Source organism: Marmota flaviventris, chromosome 18 (assembly GCF_047511675.1).
Source record: "Marmota flaviventris isolate mMarFla1 chromosome 18, mMarFla1.hap1, whole genome shotgun sequence".
Lineage (NCBI taxonomy): Eukaryota > Metazoa > Chordata > Mammalia > Rodentia > Sciuridae > Marmota > Marmota flaviventris.
Window position 1 is genome coordinate 51,789,758 of NC_092515.1, and position 16,711 is coordinate 51,806,468.

The 16,711-nt window shown below is 50.2% G+C and overlaps 1 protein-coding gene and 1 non-coding gene across 2 annotated transcripts; both read left to right on the forward strand.

Annotated features, from left to right (window-relative positions):
• The first annotated feature begins 450 nt into the window (after positions 1-450).
• On the forward strand, positions 451-3,519 carry Exosc6 (exosome component 6). The gene has a single exon (XM_027933094.2). The coding sequence runs from the start codon at positions 523-525 to the stop codon at positions 1,339-1,341; it is 819 nt and encodes a 272-aa protein (XP_027788895.1). The 5' UTR covers positions 451-522; the 3' UTR covers positions 1,342-3,519.
• Positions 3,520-6,746: 3,227 nt separating this feature from the next.
• Positions 6,747-6,817, forward strand: Trnag-gcc (transfer RNA glycine (anticodon GCC)). Its single transcript has one exon. It is a non-coding gene; the product is annotated as a tRNA-Gly (tRNA).
• The last annotated feature ends 9,894 nt before the right edge of the window (positions 6,818-16,711 follow it).

Consider the following 16,711-nt stretch of genomic DNA (forward strand, 5'->3'; position numbering starts at 1 on the left):
AGAAAGGGGCTCTCCTCCCATAGGGTATGAGAAAGAGGGAGGGGGCTGGGACCCTGGGTTAAAGCCTCAGGTGCCAGAAGTGCTAGAGATTGACTACATTGTCTAGTGCCCAGTGCAGCAAGAGAGACATTCCATCCATTCATTAAACAAGTATATCAACTAGGGCCCGGAGTATAGGAATTCAGAAACAAAAAGTCCTTGCCTTGGACAAATCCATAGAAGAGTTGCACACGTGCAAAATTAAGATAACTGCAACCTTCACAGGAAAAGAAGATTAACATCCTGGCCTGGGAGACGCGATCAGCTGGATTCGGCCTTGCAGGCCTGGCAGGCCTGGGCTTCCTTGTCCCTTGCAAGCGGTGGCGCTCGCTGTTCTTCCTCCAGGCCGGCAAGGGGCAGTGTGGGCTCCCCGCCTGCTGCTATCCCGACAGCCCTCACCCGGGCGCGCGTCTTTAAGCTGGCGGAAGAGCCGCGCGCGAGGCAGGGCTGGGGGCGGAAGCGGCTCGTACTCCGGGTGCTGCCATGCCAGGAGACCACCGTCGCATCCGCGGGCCCGAGGAGTCCCAACCACCTCAACTGTACGCGGCGGACGAGGACGAGCCGCCTGCCCCCCGCGACCCAACACGGCTGCGGCCTGTGTACGCTCGCGCCGGGCTTCTGAGCCAGGCCAAGGGGTCGGCCTACCTGGAGGCGGGCGGTACCAAGGTGCTGTGCGCCGTGTCTGGCCCGCGCCAGGCCGAGGGCGGCGAGCGCGGCAGTGGCCCTGCTGGAGCGGGCGGCGAGGCCCCGGCCGCGCTGCGCGGTCGCCTGCTCTGCGACTTTCGCCGCGCACCCTTCTCGGGCCGCAGACGCCGCGCGCCCCCGGGCGGCGGCGAGGAGCGCGAGTTGGCCCTGGCGCTGCAGGAGGCGCTGGAGCCGGCTGTGCGCCTGGGGCGCTATCCGCGCGCGCAGCTCGAGGTGTCGGCGCTGCTGCTGGAGGACGGCGGCTCGGCGCTGGCCGCCGCGCTCACGGCCGCGGCGCTTGCCCTGGCCGACGCGGGAATTGAGATGTACGACCTAGTGGTGGGCTGTGGCCTGAGTCTCTCGCCGGGACCCGCGCCCACCTGGCTGCTGGACCCCACGCGGCTCGAGGAGGAGCGCGCCGCCGCCGGTTTCACCGTGGCGCTTATGCCGGTGCTCAATCAGGTGGCCGGGCTGCTGGGCAGCGGGGAGGGCGGCCAGACCGAGAGCTGGGCCGAGGCCTTGCGCTTGGGCCTCGAAGGCTGCCAGCGCCTCTACCCCGTATTACAGCAGTGCCTAGTGCGGGCAGCCCGCCGGAGGGGAGCGGCCTCCGCGTCCTGAGTTCCAAGCCTGAGCATCAACAAATGGAGTGCTGCTGCTGCTGCTGCTGTTGCTGTCCTTAAAGGACCTGTGCGGTCGGTCTCCTGCCTCCACCCAGCTAAGAATCTGGAGCACAGGAGAGGAGGTCGAGGCATACACACACGAACCGATGCACTGGACAGCTATGTTTGAATGACTTTTTTACAAACTGTTCTATTAAAGGGACTTTCTACTTGAGCTGGCACCCAGTTACTACGATCCAACTGAAGAAACCTATGGAAGCAGCCTTACTCCCAAGTTGAAAAGGACTTAAGCTGGACTTATCTGAAAAATGAGATCTGGAGCTATGGCCTTTTAAGAGATGAACCCTATATAGGCCAGCTATTGACTCTTTCCAATATAACTGGGCTACTCTTAAGAGGATGAACAAGGGGGCAGTGCCTCAATATCTAAGCTAAAACATAGCAAAAAAAACTTTTTTTTTTTATGTCGTACAAACGTCTTCTGTGTGGTTCTTTAAGTACCAGAGTAGGGGCAGCTGCTGAAATGTAATAAGAATAGGGAAAGTTGAATGGCCCTGGGTACACCCCTACTCAGGTTTAGAGCCAGATAAGACACAAATCAGGGTTGGGTGTTTGGGAAGGATTGTACTTTGGATGGAAGCAAGATCTCCTCAGCATAACCAGAGGCCTCCATTGCTGATGAGAAGTGGGGTCCTGGGCTGCCTTCATCTGGTACCCCTGGGAGCAAGACCCTGAGCAGTGTGGCCTGGGGAGATGGCAGATGCACTGCCAAGAGTGAGAGTTCCTAGATAAAATGCCTCTTGCCAGACAGCCTCACCTTCAGATACAGCCCCGCTATTCTATAGGGCAGTCCTAGCTTAACTGACCATGAAGGTGGAGTCTTCACTCTACTCAGACCTGGATTAAAGGAAGCTAGGAGACTTGTTCGGGAGGCAGCACAGCCTTTTCCCCTCTACCCTAGTTTGTTATGAGCTTTGAAATTTGAGGGTCTCAAGGACCTGTTCAGCCTCTCTCCTGACTGCCTAGGACAGCCCAAGGATCAGAATAAAGTTGAGACCACAATAAGAATCTCCAACCAGGAAGGAGATATACAAATTTTAATGTTTCCCTTCTGATGTAATACATTTTGTGAGGCAAACCTGAAATATGTGGTGTCATACTAGCAAGAAACTATGAAGCTGGACACAAAAATTATACCCCTATTCTGAAGCATGGCTTTATAGAGTAGATGGGGAGTCTGGAACTAAAAGGGGTTAGGTGGGGTTAGGGTCAGACTGGAGGCACACATGTGTTTCAACACTTGCTGGAGAAAGCTGGGCTGGCTGCTGCATGTGCATGTGCTCCATAGTACTGCGACTTGTGGCTCATGGGGAGGTGGCACCTGAGCCATATCTGCATCCAGGGAGGCCTGATGCTGCTCCATACAGTACCCTGTCAACTGCCTCCTCTCAGACAGCCTCACCTTCATAAGAATGGTGAGCTACTGCTGGGCTGTCCGGGAGCTCATCTGAAAACCCTCTCCAAAGCTAAACCCACCACTATGGGGAGACTCAGCTGGCCTGCCTGACCTGTGCCTCTTCTTCCATTACCCAGAATGGGTGCCTCAGGTTGCCTGGATACACCCAGGAGGCCTTCGGAAAAACAGGCAAGGAAGAGAGCCACCGAGAAGGTGCATGAAACTGATGAGCCTGGAAGGGTTCCCACCTACTGGCTTCCCTCTTGGTAGGGTGCTTGATTCTTCATCTGTAGAAAAAAATAAAATGATGGGTCTGGGGTTGTGGCTCAGTGGTAGAGTGTTTGCCTAGCATGCGTGAGGCGCTGGGTTTGATTCTAGGCACCACGTACAAATAAATAAATGTTCATCAACAACTAAAAAATATATTTTTAAAAACATTTATTTTTAGTTGTAGGTGGACACAATATGTTTATTTTAATTTTTTAAAATAACTTTGTTTATTCTTTCTTTTGTGTGGTGCTGAGGATTGAACCCAAGGCCACATGCATGCCAGGTGAGCGCTCTACCACTGAGCCACAACCACAGCCCCCTAAAATATATTTTTAAAAAATAAAAGAGTGGGGCTGGGAATGTGGCTCAAGCAGTAACGTGCTTGCCTGGCATGCACAGGGCGCTGAGTTCGATCCTCAGCACCACCTAAAATAAAATAAAGATGTTGTGTCCACCGAAAACTGAAAAATAAATATTAAAAAAAAATTCTCTCTCTTTCTCTCCTCTCTCTCTCAAAAAAAAAAAAAAAAAAAAGTAGCTGGTAAGACAGGGAGGCAGAGTAGAACTAGGAAAAAGGGCCAACATGTAGTCCCTTTGCTACCTGCCCCCCACCCCTGTGTCTTTGGAGCTTTAGCAACTCCAGGGCAACTCTAGGGGGAGGTGGGGTACATCTGGAATTGGACCCAGAAGTTGCACATGTTAAGCACATCCTCTATTACTAAGCTATATTCTCAGTCCCTCTTCAGGCTTCTTGAGACCTGGGGACTCAAAACCAGCAGGCAAAAGAAAGCATTTTCTCCTTCTAACCCATTCTTTTCTCAGGTCCTAGGCATTAGTGAAGGCTCTCCTAAGCTCAGAAGGCCAAGGGTGGAACTGAGGAGGTGGAGGAAGGAAGCTCATTATGCCCAATTCCGTGGCAGCACTGGCCTTGCTAAAAGGGCCCAAGAGGCAGTGTGGGCTTGGCCCATCTTAAGGACCACCGATAGTAGAAGAGAGTGTGGGAGAACCTGTAATATTCAGGACCTTTAATACTGAAAAAATGGCATCTTCTCCAGCCAGGAATGTCACTGTACCATAGCTTCCCAGGGAGCTTGGTGCCATGCAGACAGCTCAAAGGCCCTGGGGGAGTAGGACCAGGGAGAAGGCAGAATTTGGTTCTTATGCAAGGGATCTGGGACCATGGGACATATTTGTGACATTTCCTCTATAGTCTATAGCTCAAATCTCTCCTGCCTTCCAGATGGAGATGATATTTCAGCCCACAACAGATCCAAGTGCCCAACTGCTTGGCAGTAGTCCCTGGTATAGCATAGCTGACCAAGCCCAGAGCTGCGAGGATAAAATGCAGGGCCAGGCCCATCCTTTACTTGGGCTCCTCTCAAGTTGAAGTCATATGCTTTCCCCTACCCCACTATTGTGTGCTGCACAAACCCAAGTCCCTCCCTTGCTCTGAAGGCCACAAGGACCCAAATACAAGGGGGAGAAGAGAGGTAGATCACTCACTGCCTGCTGGGTGTCTGTGCTTCCCTCGGAGCTGTCTGCCTCCAGATGGAACCTCTGGTCCCTGGGCTCCTGCTGGGGCTCCAGAGTTCTGCATGAAGACCCCTCACTACCAGGGTTCCTGTGCTCTTCAATGTCCTTTGTCCCTGCGCAGAGTTGCCAGTCAATGGCCAAGTTTGGAGGCTCCAGCTGACCCCATCAGGGTCCAGCATTGATTTAGGATATCTAGGGCTTGGGAGGGCAAGAAGCAGATGGGCCAGGATACTGCTCAGGCTCCAGATAGCTGCTGAATAGGAGGGGGTGACAGAACAACCCAGAAGCCACAAGCATCCTCCAGTCACAAGAATAGCCAGAGGGAATAGACGGGAAGTGCATTCCAGGGAAGGGAGGCCTGCAGACAGGGAAAACCCCAGGCGGAACCCTGGGCATCCTGGCATCTTCAGAAGCAGGAAAAGCTGGGGCTGAGAGCATGGCCTGGGGTCCACCCTGGGTGCCTGACCTGCAGGATGGTCCCTCTGTTGGTCCATGTGTTCCAGACTCTCCAACAGGCTGTCCACTTGGGCTTTGATCTGGCTCAGCTCCCCCCTGATGGAGCGCAGCTCCTCAGTCCTGACTGCTGGGAGAGGGCCAGTGATGGACCTCAACTCCTGGGCACAGAGGCCACAGTAGATGAGGGCAACGTTGCCAGGGCTCTGGGGCCTGTTCTTATTGTAGGTACAGCCATACAGTTCCTCCCAAGCTCTGCAGGAGAAATCTATGTCCCCTTACTTACGCTTTATCTGCCTGGGGGACAGGTGGTTATTCCTGGAACCTTTGTAGGGGCTGCAACTGTTCTTGACTCCCATGCCCAAGTGGGTCCTTCTCATCTTGGAAGACATCTGGCTGATGAGTGGAGGGATCCTCTGGTATTCATACATTCTATAGGGACAGGAGAGAGGAGAAGTCAAGCCAATCAGCACCATCATCTCCCCCAGAGGACCCAGGAGTAGGACCCACTCACCTGTAGGGGACTTCTTCTCTGTGCAGCTCAAAGTTCAGGTTGTAGTTACTGCTGCTGCTGCAGAGACAAATGGGAAGTTGGGGAGGGCGGCGGTCACTGTCTAGGGCCAGAATTTCTACCTGGTCCCTAACTGAATTTGGGGAAGTGGAAATAACGCAGCTGTTCCTTAGAGCCCCAGGATTCTCCACCTGAAGAACCCCCTGGGACTTGCTCAAGGTCACTTTGAGAGACCACAGCAAACCAGCTTTCCCCTGGATGCACTCTGATGAGGAGCTAATGGTTCCAGGTGGCAGGAAGGGACAATCGCCTTCAGGCGTCTGGCCCTCCAAAGGCTTTTCTGCCTAAGCAGGGCACTGTTGATGTTCTGGATCTTAATCTGGCAAAGGATGAAAAGGAAGAATTAAGTCAGAGCTCAAAGCCACTGTGGGGGTGTGAGAGTCTTTAATCCTCCTGTGGCAATTGGCAGGATGCAGGGCCAGCAGGCAAGGACAGAGCTGTGGCCAGACCACCTGCCCCTTTGCTGCAGGCCTTGGAAAAGGACAAGCTCCAGAAAGAACCCAAAGCTCACATTGTCTGACTTCAGCCTTCTCACACCTGCTCAGGGGTGCAGGTGCCAGGAGGGTGGGGGACTCGTTCAGCGAGACAACTGGGTCTCTTCTGCCTCGGCAGGAAGGGTCTGTGGGGACACCCGGCAGGAGCTTCAGGTACCATGGCGCTAGGCCTGGGGAAGGTGAGGAATTGGGGATAGTGTAGAGGGGCATAAGTTCTGGAAGAACTTTCTGGTACCGCTCAGGGCCAGCCCAAGATAGGCCAGGTGTGTGGGGTTCCCTAGGGCGGTCCCTGAGCGGGGCCGCCCTTCCCTTTCATCCTCAGGGTCCCCAGAACTGCAGCCCGCCCCGTTTTCTGGATTCAGGAGGCGCGGGAAGCACAGGGCTGCTGACGATTCCGGTGGATGGGAGGAGGAGGAAGAGAAAGGACCTAAGGGCCGGCGCAGATTCCTCCTCCTCCTCCTCGCTTCCCCCAGGTGTTGTGGGTTTGGGATGGGAGGAGCGCTGTGATCAGGTCCGAGCTCCAGGTGACCAGTTTCTGGAGTCCAGAAAGTTGGGCAGACACCCGATCTCAAAGGACGTCTGCCTTTGACCACCTGGGCCTCAATGTTGGCTCCTCTCGCAGCACAGCATTGGTGGTTCAGTGGTAGAATTCTCGCCTGCCACGCGGGAGGCCCGGGTTCGATTCCCGGCCAATGCACAGCTTGCCTTTTTTTTTTCCTTTTGTTGTTTTTAACTTCTTCCTTAACCTTACTCCTGTTTTCCAAAATGACCGTTTAAAATGTATTAAGCCGGGGATGAGTCTTGTGAAAGAACAGAATTTTACTAACTACTGCTCTAGTTGAGACAAGCCGGGGTTTGGGCGCATGCGCTCGTGCAGCGGAGCCTGTTTCAGGGAGAGGTCCCTCTCCTCCCGGGGGCCTCCCTACTCCCGCTTCCTCTGCGAGCGCTGACCCGTTCCCCAGGCGGATGGCCCTGCCTATTTCTCCCCCAGGGGAGCGTCCTGGTTGTACCTGGGCAGCGGCCTCCGCTGCCTCTGGTCTGGAAATGGTTACAGTCTGCAAGCCTGGACCTTCCAACGACAAGAGAGAAAACACAGTCGGAATGGCTGTGTGGGGGCAGTGGTCAGGCCACCTCCTCACGTGTTCTCAGGCCGAGGAGCAAGAGGGACCCGTGTGGGTCAGTCCTTCATACCACAACTTTCCCTGCGCTTGACAAATTCCATTTTTCAGGTTGGAAAATGTGATCTGAAATCCCCCAGTAAGTACTCATGGAGGGGCCCTCAAGCAGCACCTGGGGTAGCACTGGGTTGCTCTCACCGGAGTCCCTGGGCACAATGAGGCCTTAAGGAGGACACCTCTGTCCACCTCTGCCTCAGGTCTTGAAAGCCCAGAGGCCCCTCGAAATGAAGACCGAGTCCCTTTAGGACAGGCAGGATCACTCACTCCCCATGGCTTCTAGTCTCCCGCCCCCACTACCACCCCAAAGTGACCCAGGGTGGGAAATGGATCCAAGTCGGCTGCGAGAGGAGTTGGAGCAGAAAATATGAAACTGGAACTGAAAAACTGAGGAGCCACTAATCTTCCATCAGACAGCCTCAAAAAATGGTCATAAACGGGCATGGTGGTGCACACCTGTAATCCCAGCAGCTCAGGAGGCTGAGGCAGGAGGATTGGGAGTTCAAAGGCAGCCTCAGCAAAAGCGAGGTTCTAAGCAACTCAGTGAGACCCTGTCTCTAAATAAAATTCAAAATAGGGCTAGGGATGTGGCTCAGTGGTCAAGTGCTCCTGAGTTCAATCCCTGGTACCACAAAAAAAAAAAAAAAAAAAAAAGAAAGAAAGAAAGAAATGGTCATGATGGCAGGTGCAGTGCACGCCTGTAATCCCAGTGGCTCTGAGGCTGAGGTTGGAGGATCACAAGTTCAAAGCCACTCTCAGCAATGCAGTGAGGCCCTAATCAATTTAGTGAGACCTTGTCTCTAAATAAAGTACAAAATAGGGCCAGGGGTGTGGCTCAGTAGTTAAAAGCCCCTGGGTTCAATCCCCAGTTCAAAAAAAAAAAAACTGGTGTGAGCCAGGAACAGTGGTTCATGCCTGTAATCCCAGCTACTCAGTACTCAGGAGGCTGAAACAGGAGGATCGAAAATTGAAGGTCAGCCTCAGTAACTTAGCGAGACCCTGTCTCACTTTTTTTTTTTAATATTTATTTTTTAGTTGTAGTTGGACACAATACATTTTAGTTATTCATTTTTATGTGGTGCTGATGATTGAACCCAGGGTCTTGTATGTGTGAGTCGAGTGCTCTACCACTGAGCCACAACCCCAGCCCCCACTGTCTCACATTTAAAAATAAAAATAAAAAGGGCTGGGGATGTGGCTCTGTTGCACAGGGCCTGTGGGTTCAATCTCCAGAACAACAACAAAAAAAAATAAATAAAATAAAGTAAAATAACAAAATACATCACATGTGATAACTAGGAGAACCACTCTTCCATCAGACAGAAGATTATAAAGTCTTATCAACAGACTCCCCTAGTTGAGAGTCTTGCTCACAAACCAACACACAGCATTTACAGATCTACATCACCAAAGAATGTAAGGTTAAAAACAAAACAGAAGTACACCTCTACTCTGCAGCCCCCAAAACAAGAACAGTGAGAAGCTGCTCACACGGTTACACTGCAGGTGACACAGACTCAGACTGCTGCTAGCAGGGAGAGATTTGGCCTAATTCCTCTTGAGGTCAACCTGGAGGTACAGAGGCATCTCAGAGCAGCCCACGCCCAGCCCTGCCACCCCACTTCTGGGGAGATGAGCAGAAATGAATGCCAAAAGTAACTGGAACCATAGTACCGGGGTGTTTGCAGCTGCGCTGTTCCTAGCAACAATCACCTGTCCTCAGAGCAAAGCCGAAATCTCCCAAGTGCCACATCAAGGCCAGAAGCTGACTGCAGCCATTGCAAATGCCCAGTTAAGGAGACAGAGAGGCCAATGGGGGTTCAATATACCCTCCTCACACCAGTGAAAATGGCGTGTTTGCTAGAAAACGTTGGCGAGTTCCTTTATGAAAATGTTTAAAGAGTATAAAAATTGCTTTAAGGGCTGCAGGGAGCTCAGTGATAGAACACACTCACCAAGCATGTGGGAAGTGCTGGCTGCATTTGATTCCCGCACCAGAAAAAAAAAAAATATATATATATATATATTGCTTTAAGTTTCCCAAGTGAGGGGCAAGGTGTCATCCAGAGAGGTTCCCATTTACTACTTCTCAGTGTCTATACCTGGAAAAAGCCCTCAACTCCCACAGGTCGAGGTGAGAAGGTTCCCCTCAGAGGACCCAGGCCTGGCTCCAGAACAGAGAAGGGACACCAGCAAGATGGTGACCCGGTTCGTTGGCTACAAAAGTACTGGAAAGTGCTGGGTCAGTTTCCTGAGGCGAGGGACAAGGAAACTTCTCGCCAGAATGAGCAGCCTGAGCATGGAGTGGGCAGTGTACTGACGGACCCACTTGGAGTTCTTGTCCTGTCCCAGGAGAACCCAAACAAGCCAGCAACCATTCTCCCTCCTCAGCTGGCCAAGGGACAGACTCACCAGAAGATGGCGGTTCCCAGCTGCCTCTTCTGGCTTGACCGGGCAGGACCGGGCCTGGGCTCTCGAGCCATGTCCAAATCTAAAGAGAGAGCAGGAGAGTGGGGCAGAGGTGAAGGGATGAAGGGGTGCAGTGGGAGGGGAGTGGGAGCACCTGCGCACAGGGCCCTGCTCTTCAGCTCTGGAGGGAAGGCCGAGATCCGGCCCGTCAGTGGGCAGCCTGGCCTGGCCTCCAAGGGACCCAGACCCCCTACCCAGGCCTGGCATCAGGCCCCAGGAGTTTATCCTAGAGGTGCCCCTAGACAAAGAGACAGGCTCTTGGGCACACTTTAAAACAAAAATAGTTAGAAACTTCCAGAGTTTGGGAAAATAAAGCGATTGCTTCCTTCAAACCCACACCCACAGCCAATTGACCCCATTGCTCAGTTCCCATACCTGGGAGTGGTCCTGTCAAAAGGCAGGAGAGGGTTTGCCTGTGATCCTTGTGTCCTCTGAGGAGACACTCAGCCCTGGTCTGGGATAATTCTTAAGAGTCCTCCCGCTGCCGGCCCAGGATATGGCCCCTCTGTCTGCCTGGCTGCCTGTGCACTGCCTGCTCGCGGCCGGGCCCACGCCCCACACCTGCCTCTGTGCTAAGCCCCTTGCCAGCTGTCACTGAAAGAGCCAGAGTGGCTCAGAGTGACAAGCAAGTCTCAAATTCACAAAAGTGTTGCCCTCAGACAAACAAATTTCCCAGCCCCAAACCCAGATGGCTTACCTTGAACTCAAAAGCATCACAGAAAGGCAGGGGGCCCAGCACAAGATGTGGAAGGCTCACCAGGTACCCAGCTTGGGATGAGCTCTGGAACTTGAATGCTCATGGGAAGAGGAAGTCCCGGTATTAGAGGGGCCAGTAATCTTTATGAAATTCTACTAAAGTTAATTTAACAGATTTGAAATTCTAATTTTTAAAAAATATTTCTTTTTAGTTATAGAGGGACATAATACTTTTATTTTATTTATCTATTCTTATGTGGTGCTGAGGGCTGAACCCAGTGCTTCACACATGCCAAGCAAGGGCTCTACCGTTGAGCTACAACTCCAGCCCCCCTCCCCAACATTTTTTAAAAAAGAGGTTTATGTAGTATTTTATGGTTGCCAATTGAGTGTGTCAGCTAAATTGTAGCAGGATACATTTAAGTATTTAAGAAGAAAATATAGCTGGGTGTTATGGTAGATGCCTGTAATCCCAGTGACATGGGAGTCTGAGGTAAGAGAATGGCAAGTTCAAAGCCAGCCTCAGCAACTTAGTGAGGCCCTAGCAATTTAGCAAGACCTTGTCTCAAAAAAAAAAAAAATTAAAGGGCTGGGGATTTGGCTCAGCAGTAAAGTACCCCCTGGGTTCAATCCCCAGTACAAGAAGAAGAAGAAGGAGAAGGAGAGGAGAAGAAGAAAAAGGAGAAGGAGAAGAAAATACAAAGGAGTCCTAAATTCTTCAGGCAACTTCCTAATGGATGCCTTGGACCCAAGGAAGCAGGGAGCAGGGATCCCTGAGGGCCATTGCACTGGCTCTCGGTGTTGCTGGCCAATGGGCCACATCCACTTAGAAGGGTCGGGTAAGGCTCCCCCTGGGACTTGTGTGGGGCTGGCTGAGTTCAATGGACTGAGTGTAAGCTGAAGCAAGGAATTTGGGCAGCCTTGGGAGGAGGGTGCTGAGGACCCTGGATTCCCCCTTCCCATCTGGACAGAGAGGCCTGGAGGGTGTGCTTGGCCTATGATCAGCCCCAGATTCTCTTGTGACTCAGTAGGCAGCTGGCTGGCCATAATATTACTTAGGGAATGGGTTTCTGCAGCAATGTTTGAGGTCATATCTGGGGCAAGGAACCTGCTGATTGCTAGTAGAACCATGGACAACCATGAGTCAGGACCCTCCAGCCCCAAGGGGCTCCTCTGCCCCAGCCCCCTTGATATGCAGTGACGGCAACAACAGGGAGGACCTCATTCCCATATTTCCAAATGCAGGGAGGGCTTTGCAGGTGTGCAAGCTGTGCAGTCACATGGGGTCCTCATTCAGAAGGACCTTATGCTTACTATATGCTCTGCTGTTGCCATCTTGAAATTCTTAATAATTTTTGAACTTGAATTTTCATTCTGTATCAGATCCTACAAATCACATAGCTGGGCCTATGCCTCAGCCTCAACCAAAGGTTGACCTGAGGGGCTGGGGATGTGGCTCAAGCGGTAGCGCGCTCGCCTGGCATGTAGGCGGCCTGGGTTCGATCCTCAGCACCACATACAAACAAAGATGTTGTGTCCGCCGAAAACTAAAAAATAAATAAATATTAAAAAATTCTTTCTCTCTCTCTTAAAAAAAAAAAAAAAAAGAACAAAGGTTGACCTGAAGTTTCAGTGGGCAAATACAGCAACATATCAATCACCTTCCGATCTTCCACTCTAGCACAGGACCTCACACACAGAGCTCAGCAAATATTCTGCCGAGTGATCAGGTTATAGAGCCTGGATTCTGTTTCATCATCCCTAGGAGAGGTTTTTTTTTTTTTTTTTTTAAGTGCTCAGGACAGGGAGACCCAAGCCTCATATTTGGGACAAGAGGCTTTTGGGCCAACCAGGTGAGAGTCTTTCTCAAGCCTTCTCCTGGGTGCAGGAGGGACAACCCTGGTGGGTTCTAAGGCAGCTACTGACCTCTTTTCTCCAAGACATTCTGGATGCTCAGAGCAAATTTGGAATGGATGTTGACAGGATGAAGCTGTGCCCCAGCCAGCACCCTCTACCAGCCTTCTGTCCTTCTGCATGTGTGACATTGTTTGTAGAACTATCTGTACCACCAACGTACCTTCCTCTTCACTTCCAGAATCCAACATTCAGAGGAGGCTGTCTGGAACTACGTTTGAATCTCCTTGTCCCTGCCCAACGCACAGAAGCAGAGATTGAGGGAAGAACTGCAAGTCCTAGAGCTGCTTTGGCTCTGTAGCATTCACCTCCAAAGACAGAGTAGGAAAAGCAGAGTCCAGGAAGTGCATTCAAACTTCTTCCCCACCCAGTGCTCACCCAGAGCCCTCTGTGGTCTCCTCTCCTCACTCATTTGCTTTTTCATTTTCTTTTTTTGTACTGGGTATTGAACTCAGGGGCACTTAACCACTGAGCCATATCCCCAGCCTGTTTTATTTTTTATTTAGAGACAGGGTCTCGCTAAATTGCTGAGGCTGACTTTGAACTTTTGATCTTCCTGTCTCAGCCTCCCGAGCCCCTGGGATTTCAGGCAAGCTCCACCACACCTGGCTCACATCATTCTTTTGTTGTTGTTCTTGTTCTCCTTAGTTCCACATGACAGCAGGATGCATTTCAGTTCATTGTACACAAATGGAACACAGCTTTTCATTTCTCTGGTAGTATACGATTTAGAGTTGTACCATATGTGCAGTCATACATGTACCTAAGGTAATGATGTCCATCTCATTCCACCATCTTTCCTACCCCCATGTCCCCTCTCCTCCTCTCCCTCCCCTTTGCCCAATCAAAGTTCCTCCATTCTTCTCATTGTCTCCCCCCACAATATGGATCAGCATCCATTTATCAGGGAGAACATTCGGCCTTTGTTTTGGGGGAATTGGCTTACTTTGCTTAGCATAATATTCTCTAACTGCATCTATTTCCCTGCAAATGTCATAATTTTACTCTTTTAAAGCTGAGTAATATTCCATTGTGTATATGTATCACAGTTTCTTTATTCATTCATCTATTGAAGGGCATCTAGGTTAGTTCCACAGTTTACCTCTTGTGAATTTCACTTCATTCTTGAAACCAGAGACCCCATGAATTTAACAAGGAGCATGTTAGGATGCCAAGTCTTTCCTAGCGGAAGCTCCAGTTCTGCACAACTAGCCAGCTTGAGGAACATCCACCCCAACACTGACCTACTGGATCTCAGCTAAATTCCACCTGCAGCCCGATTCCCCAGAGAGCTCTGCAGTGTGAACCACACCACAGAGAGGAGTCTGTCCTTTCTTGGGGCCTGCCCTCTAATTGACATCTTTCTCTTCTCAATCCTATCTCAGGACAAACAGAAGTAGTCCCTTACTAGGGTGGTGTAGCATGGCTTATCCTTTTCAAAGTCTTTTCACATTTTGAACAAGAACCCTGGGAGGTAGGAAGAACCAAGATCTTTTTTTCCCATTTCTCAGACAAATAAACAGGGGTCCAGGGAGGCAGAAATGGGTTCATAGTCCACACTTCTTGATCCACACTTCTTGATTCCCAGGCAAGGAATCTTTCCAGAAACCCTAGTGTTCACCTATGCTCTTCTCCATCATCATAACTCCACATCAGTCAGTGTCCAATAGCCAATGGCAAAACTCACTCAGCCCCAAAGAGTGACCTAGGAACAGAGACATTTGCAACTCTGTTGGAAACAGAACAAATGCAAGAAGCACATTTTTAGGTCCCAAGAAAGTCAAGCAAATTAAAATGGTGGCGTGTGTAAAGGTCCAACAGCCTACTCTAGGCAGCCGTGGGCTGGCCCCAGTTGCCAGGCAGTTGTTTCCTGCATTTTTTTTCTCAACTACATCAAAGAGATGTTTGGGTCTGAAGTAAAATGTCAGCTGAAGCTGGTTCAAGGGAGGACCAAGAAGTCAGGTGATGTAGCCATTTGTGCTCCACTATGGGAATGTCACCTCATGAGTGGACCCTCAGGCCATTCATCTCCTGGCTCCTCTTTTTCACCATCCTCCACTGGAAAAGACAGATCCACACCAGGGCGGAAGATGAAGAATGCTAGTAATGCTGTATCCCCTCTGCTAGGTCAAGGCCAGGCATGTAGTAGGTCCTCAATTGATATCTGCTAAATAAATAAACTTTTACAGATGCCACACATCTGGAAGTGGGCTGGAGGTATTTGTTCCATATTCACTGCTCATAAAGCCCCCCTAGAAGAATCCTAAGAGCCACACCCTCTTGCATTCCCACGGCTATGCACATTTGACTGTATAGAAGTGGTAGGTAGGACTGTTAATGAATTGGAAACAAGATGAATGACAGAAGTTGACTCAAAGACACAGGAGGTCAGCAGTGAGGTGTGAAGAAAGCAAAAGAACAAAAATGAGAGGCCAAACCAAGATAAGGACAAGAACAAGGAAAAATGAGAAAAGCAGAACAAACACTGGTCTCCCTGGAGTTTACTGAGTTGACTCCCAGATATGCCCACTTTGAATTCATCAGATGCACAGAAAGTAGTCAACTTATTTTTTAAAATTTAATTTTCTTTTTTTAAACCTTTATTTTATTTGTTTTATTTTTATGTGGTGCCGGAGATCGAAACCCAGGGCCTCACGCATGCTAGGTGAGCGCTCTACCACTGAGCCACAAACCTGGCCCATCAACTTATTTTCGTAGTGCCCCCAGGAAGAATAGAAAGGGTAATTTTGTCATCTTCAGTATTAAAGACTGTGAGTAGCTAGGTGCTATGGCACATGCCATGGAGGAGCTGGGATTACAGGCGCACACACAGGTGCCCAGGGAATCCCTATTTTTTCCTATGCATTGTGCTATTAACTTCACATCCATTGTTTCATTGAACACTCCACAGCAACCTTAAGGTTGAGGTTAATGGATTTGTCCAGGGCCACATGGACAGCAAGTAGACAGCAGTCATGAGCTCCCTGCCTCACAACTGCTCTACTGTTCCAAGAAATTAGATAATTTATTGCAAACACTCAGAGGGCTCAGCTACAAGCAAAGCCTTTGCATAGGGCTATACTATTACTCACTTCAAGCTGCACAGAATCCAATGGCCGGTGAGTCCTTGGCTATGTATGTGTATAGTGGTGGGTGGGTCGGGGCAGAGGGCAGGCTGCTAACACTAGCACTGTGGCCCTAAATCCTGGATGTACCAGGGGCTTTTTGCAATGAATATGGGTCATTCTTTGAGCTACCTCATATCCCAGCCCTCTTCCTGTTCAGTGGTATTCCCAAACAGAGCCTGTCTCTCCTGAAAGAAGCTGAAAATGCCCTTTCTGCTTTGCTTTCCCAGTCTTCCTTGCAGCTACGGCCTGGGAACGTGGCTTAGCTCCTTCAGACAGCTCCAGGCCCAACTTGGTACTACAGCTGCTGATGTGCCCAGCAGAGGCAGTAGGGTCTTCACCAGTCAGTTCTACTGTGTGACCTCTCTAGAACTGATTCCCCTCCCCTTCCAGAGCTCCTGGGAACTAACAAGTATTTCCCACAAAACTCATTTCTTTCTACTTAGAGTTGCCAGATTTAGTTTCTGTGGTTTAAAACTGAGAACTTTAATTAAAACCAAAACAGCACCAGGAGTGAATGAAGTAAGAAGGCCTGAAGGAAGTAGGAGGACTCTCAGGCTGGTAAGTGGCCAGAGGACTGTGGAACTCCAGCTAGTAATAAGGGACAGGACACCAGCAGCCCATGCCATGCCATGGCAAGACAGTTAATCCCATAGTCCCCTAGAACAAAGCTCTCATCTCAGACAAGGCTTTGAGGGAGCTAGTGCTCCTGTCATAGAAGAGAACAAAGATCACACTGAAGTCAAGATCTGTTGGGCAGGTAGTTGTGCCAATGGCCATAGGAAAGCGATGCCCAATGGCTGCCTCCACCTTCAGGTACCTAGCCTGTGAAGCCTAGATTTCCTAGGTCTCCAGAGAGCACACCATGTGGCAGTCTCTCTGGGTACACAATGAGAATATTGGATATTTACATTCATTTTAATTTTTAAAATTTTTTAAATTGTAGACAGACACAATATCTTTTTTTTTTTTTAATGTGATGATGAGGATCGAACCCAGTGCCTCACACATGCTGGGCAGGTGCCCTACCACGGAGCTACAACTCCAGCCCTACACTCATCAATACCCTTTAAAGTATTCATTTGTGTCTCTTTCATAATGTGCATAGTATTTTAGTATTGCAGTACTTGGAGACGATTCATAAGTGAATGCAGAATGGAAACACTTTTTAATTAATTAATTAATTAATTTATTTTTGGTACCAGGGATTAA

What these genes read in the sequence shown, in the direction of transcription:
- Exosc6 (XM_027933094.2), top strand. Translation starts at nt 523, where the DNA reads ATGCCAGGAGACCACCGTCGCATCCGCGGGCCCGAGGAGTCCCAACCA.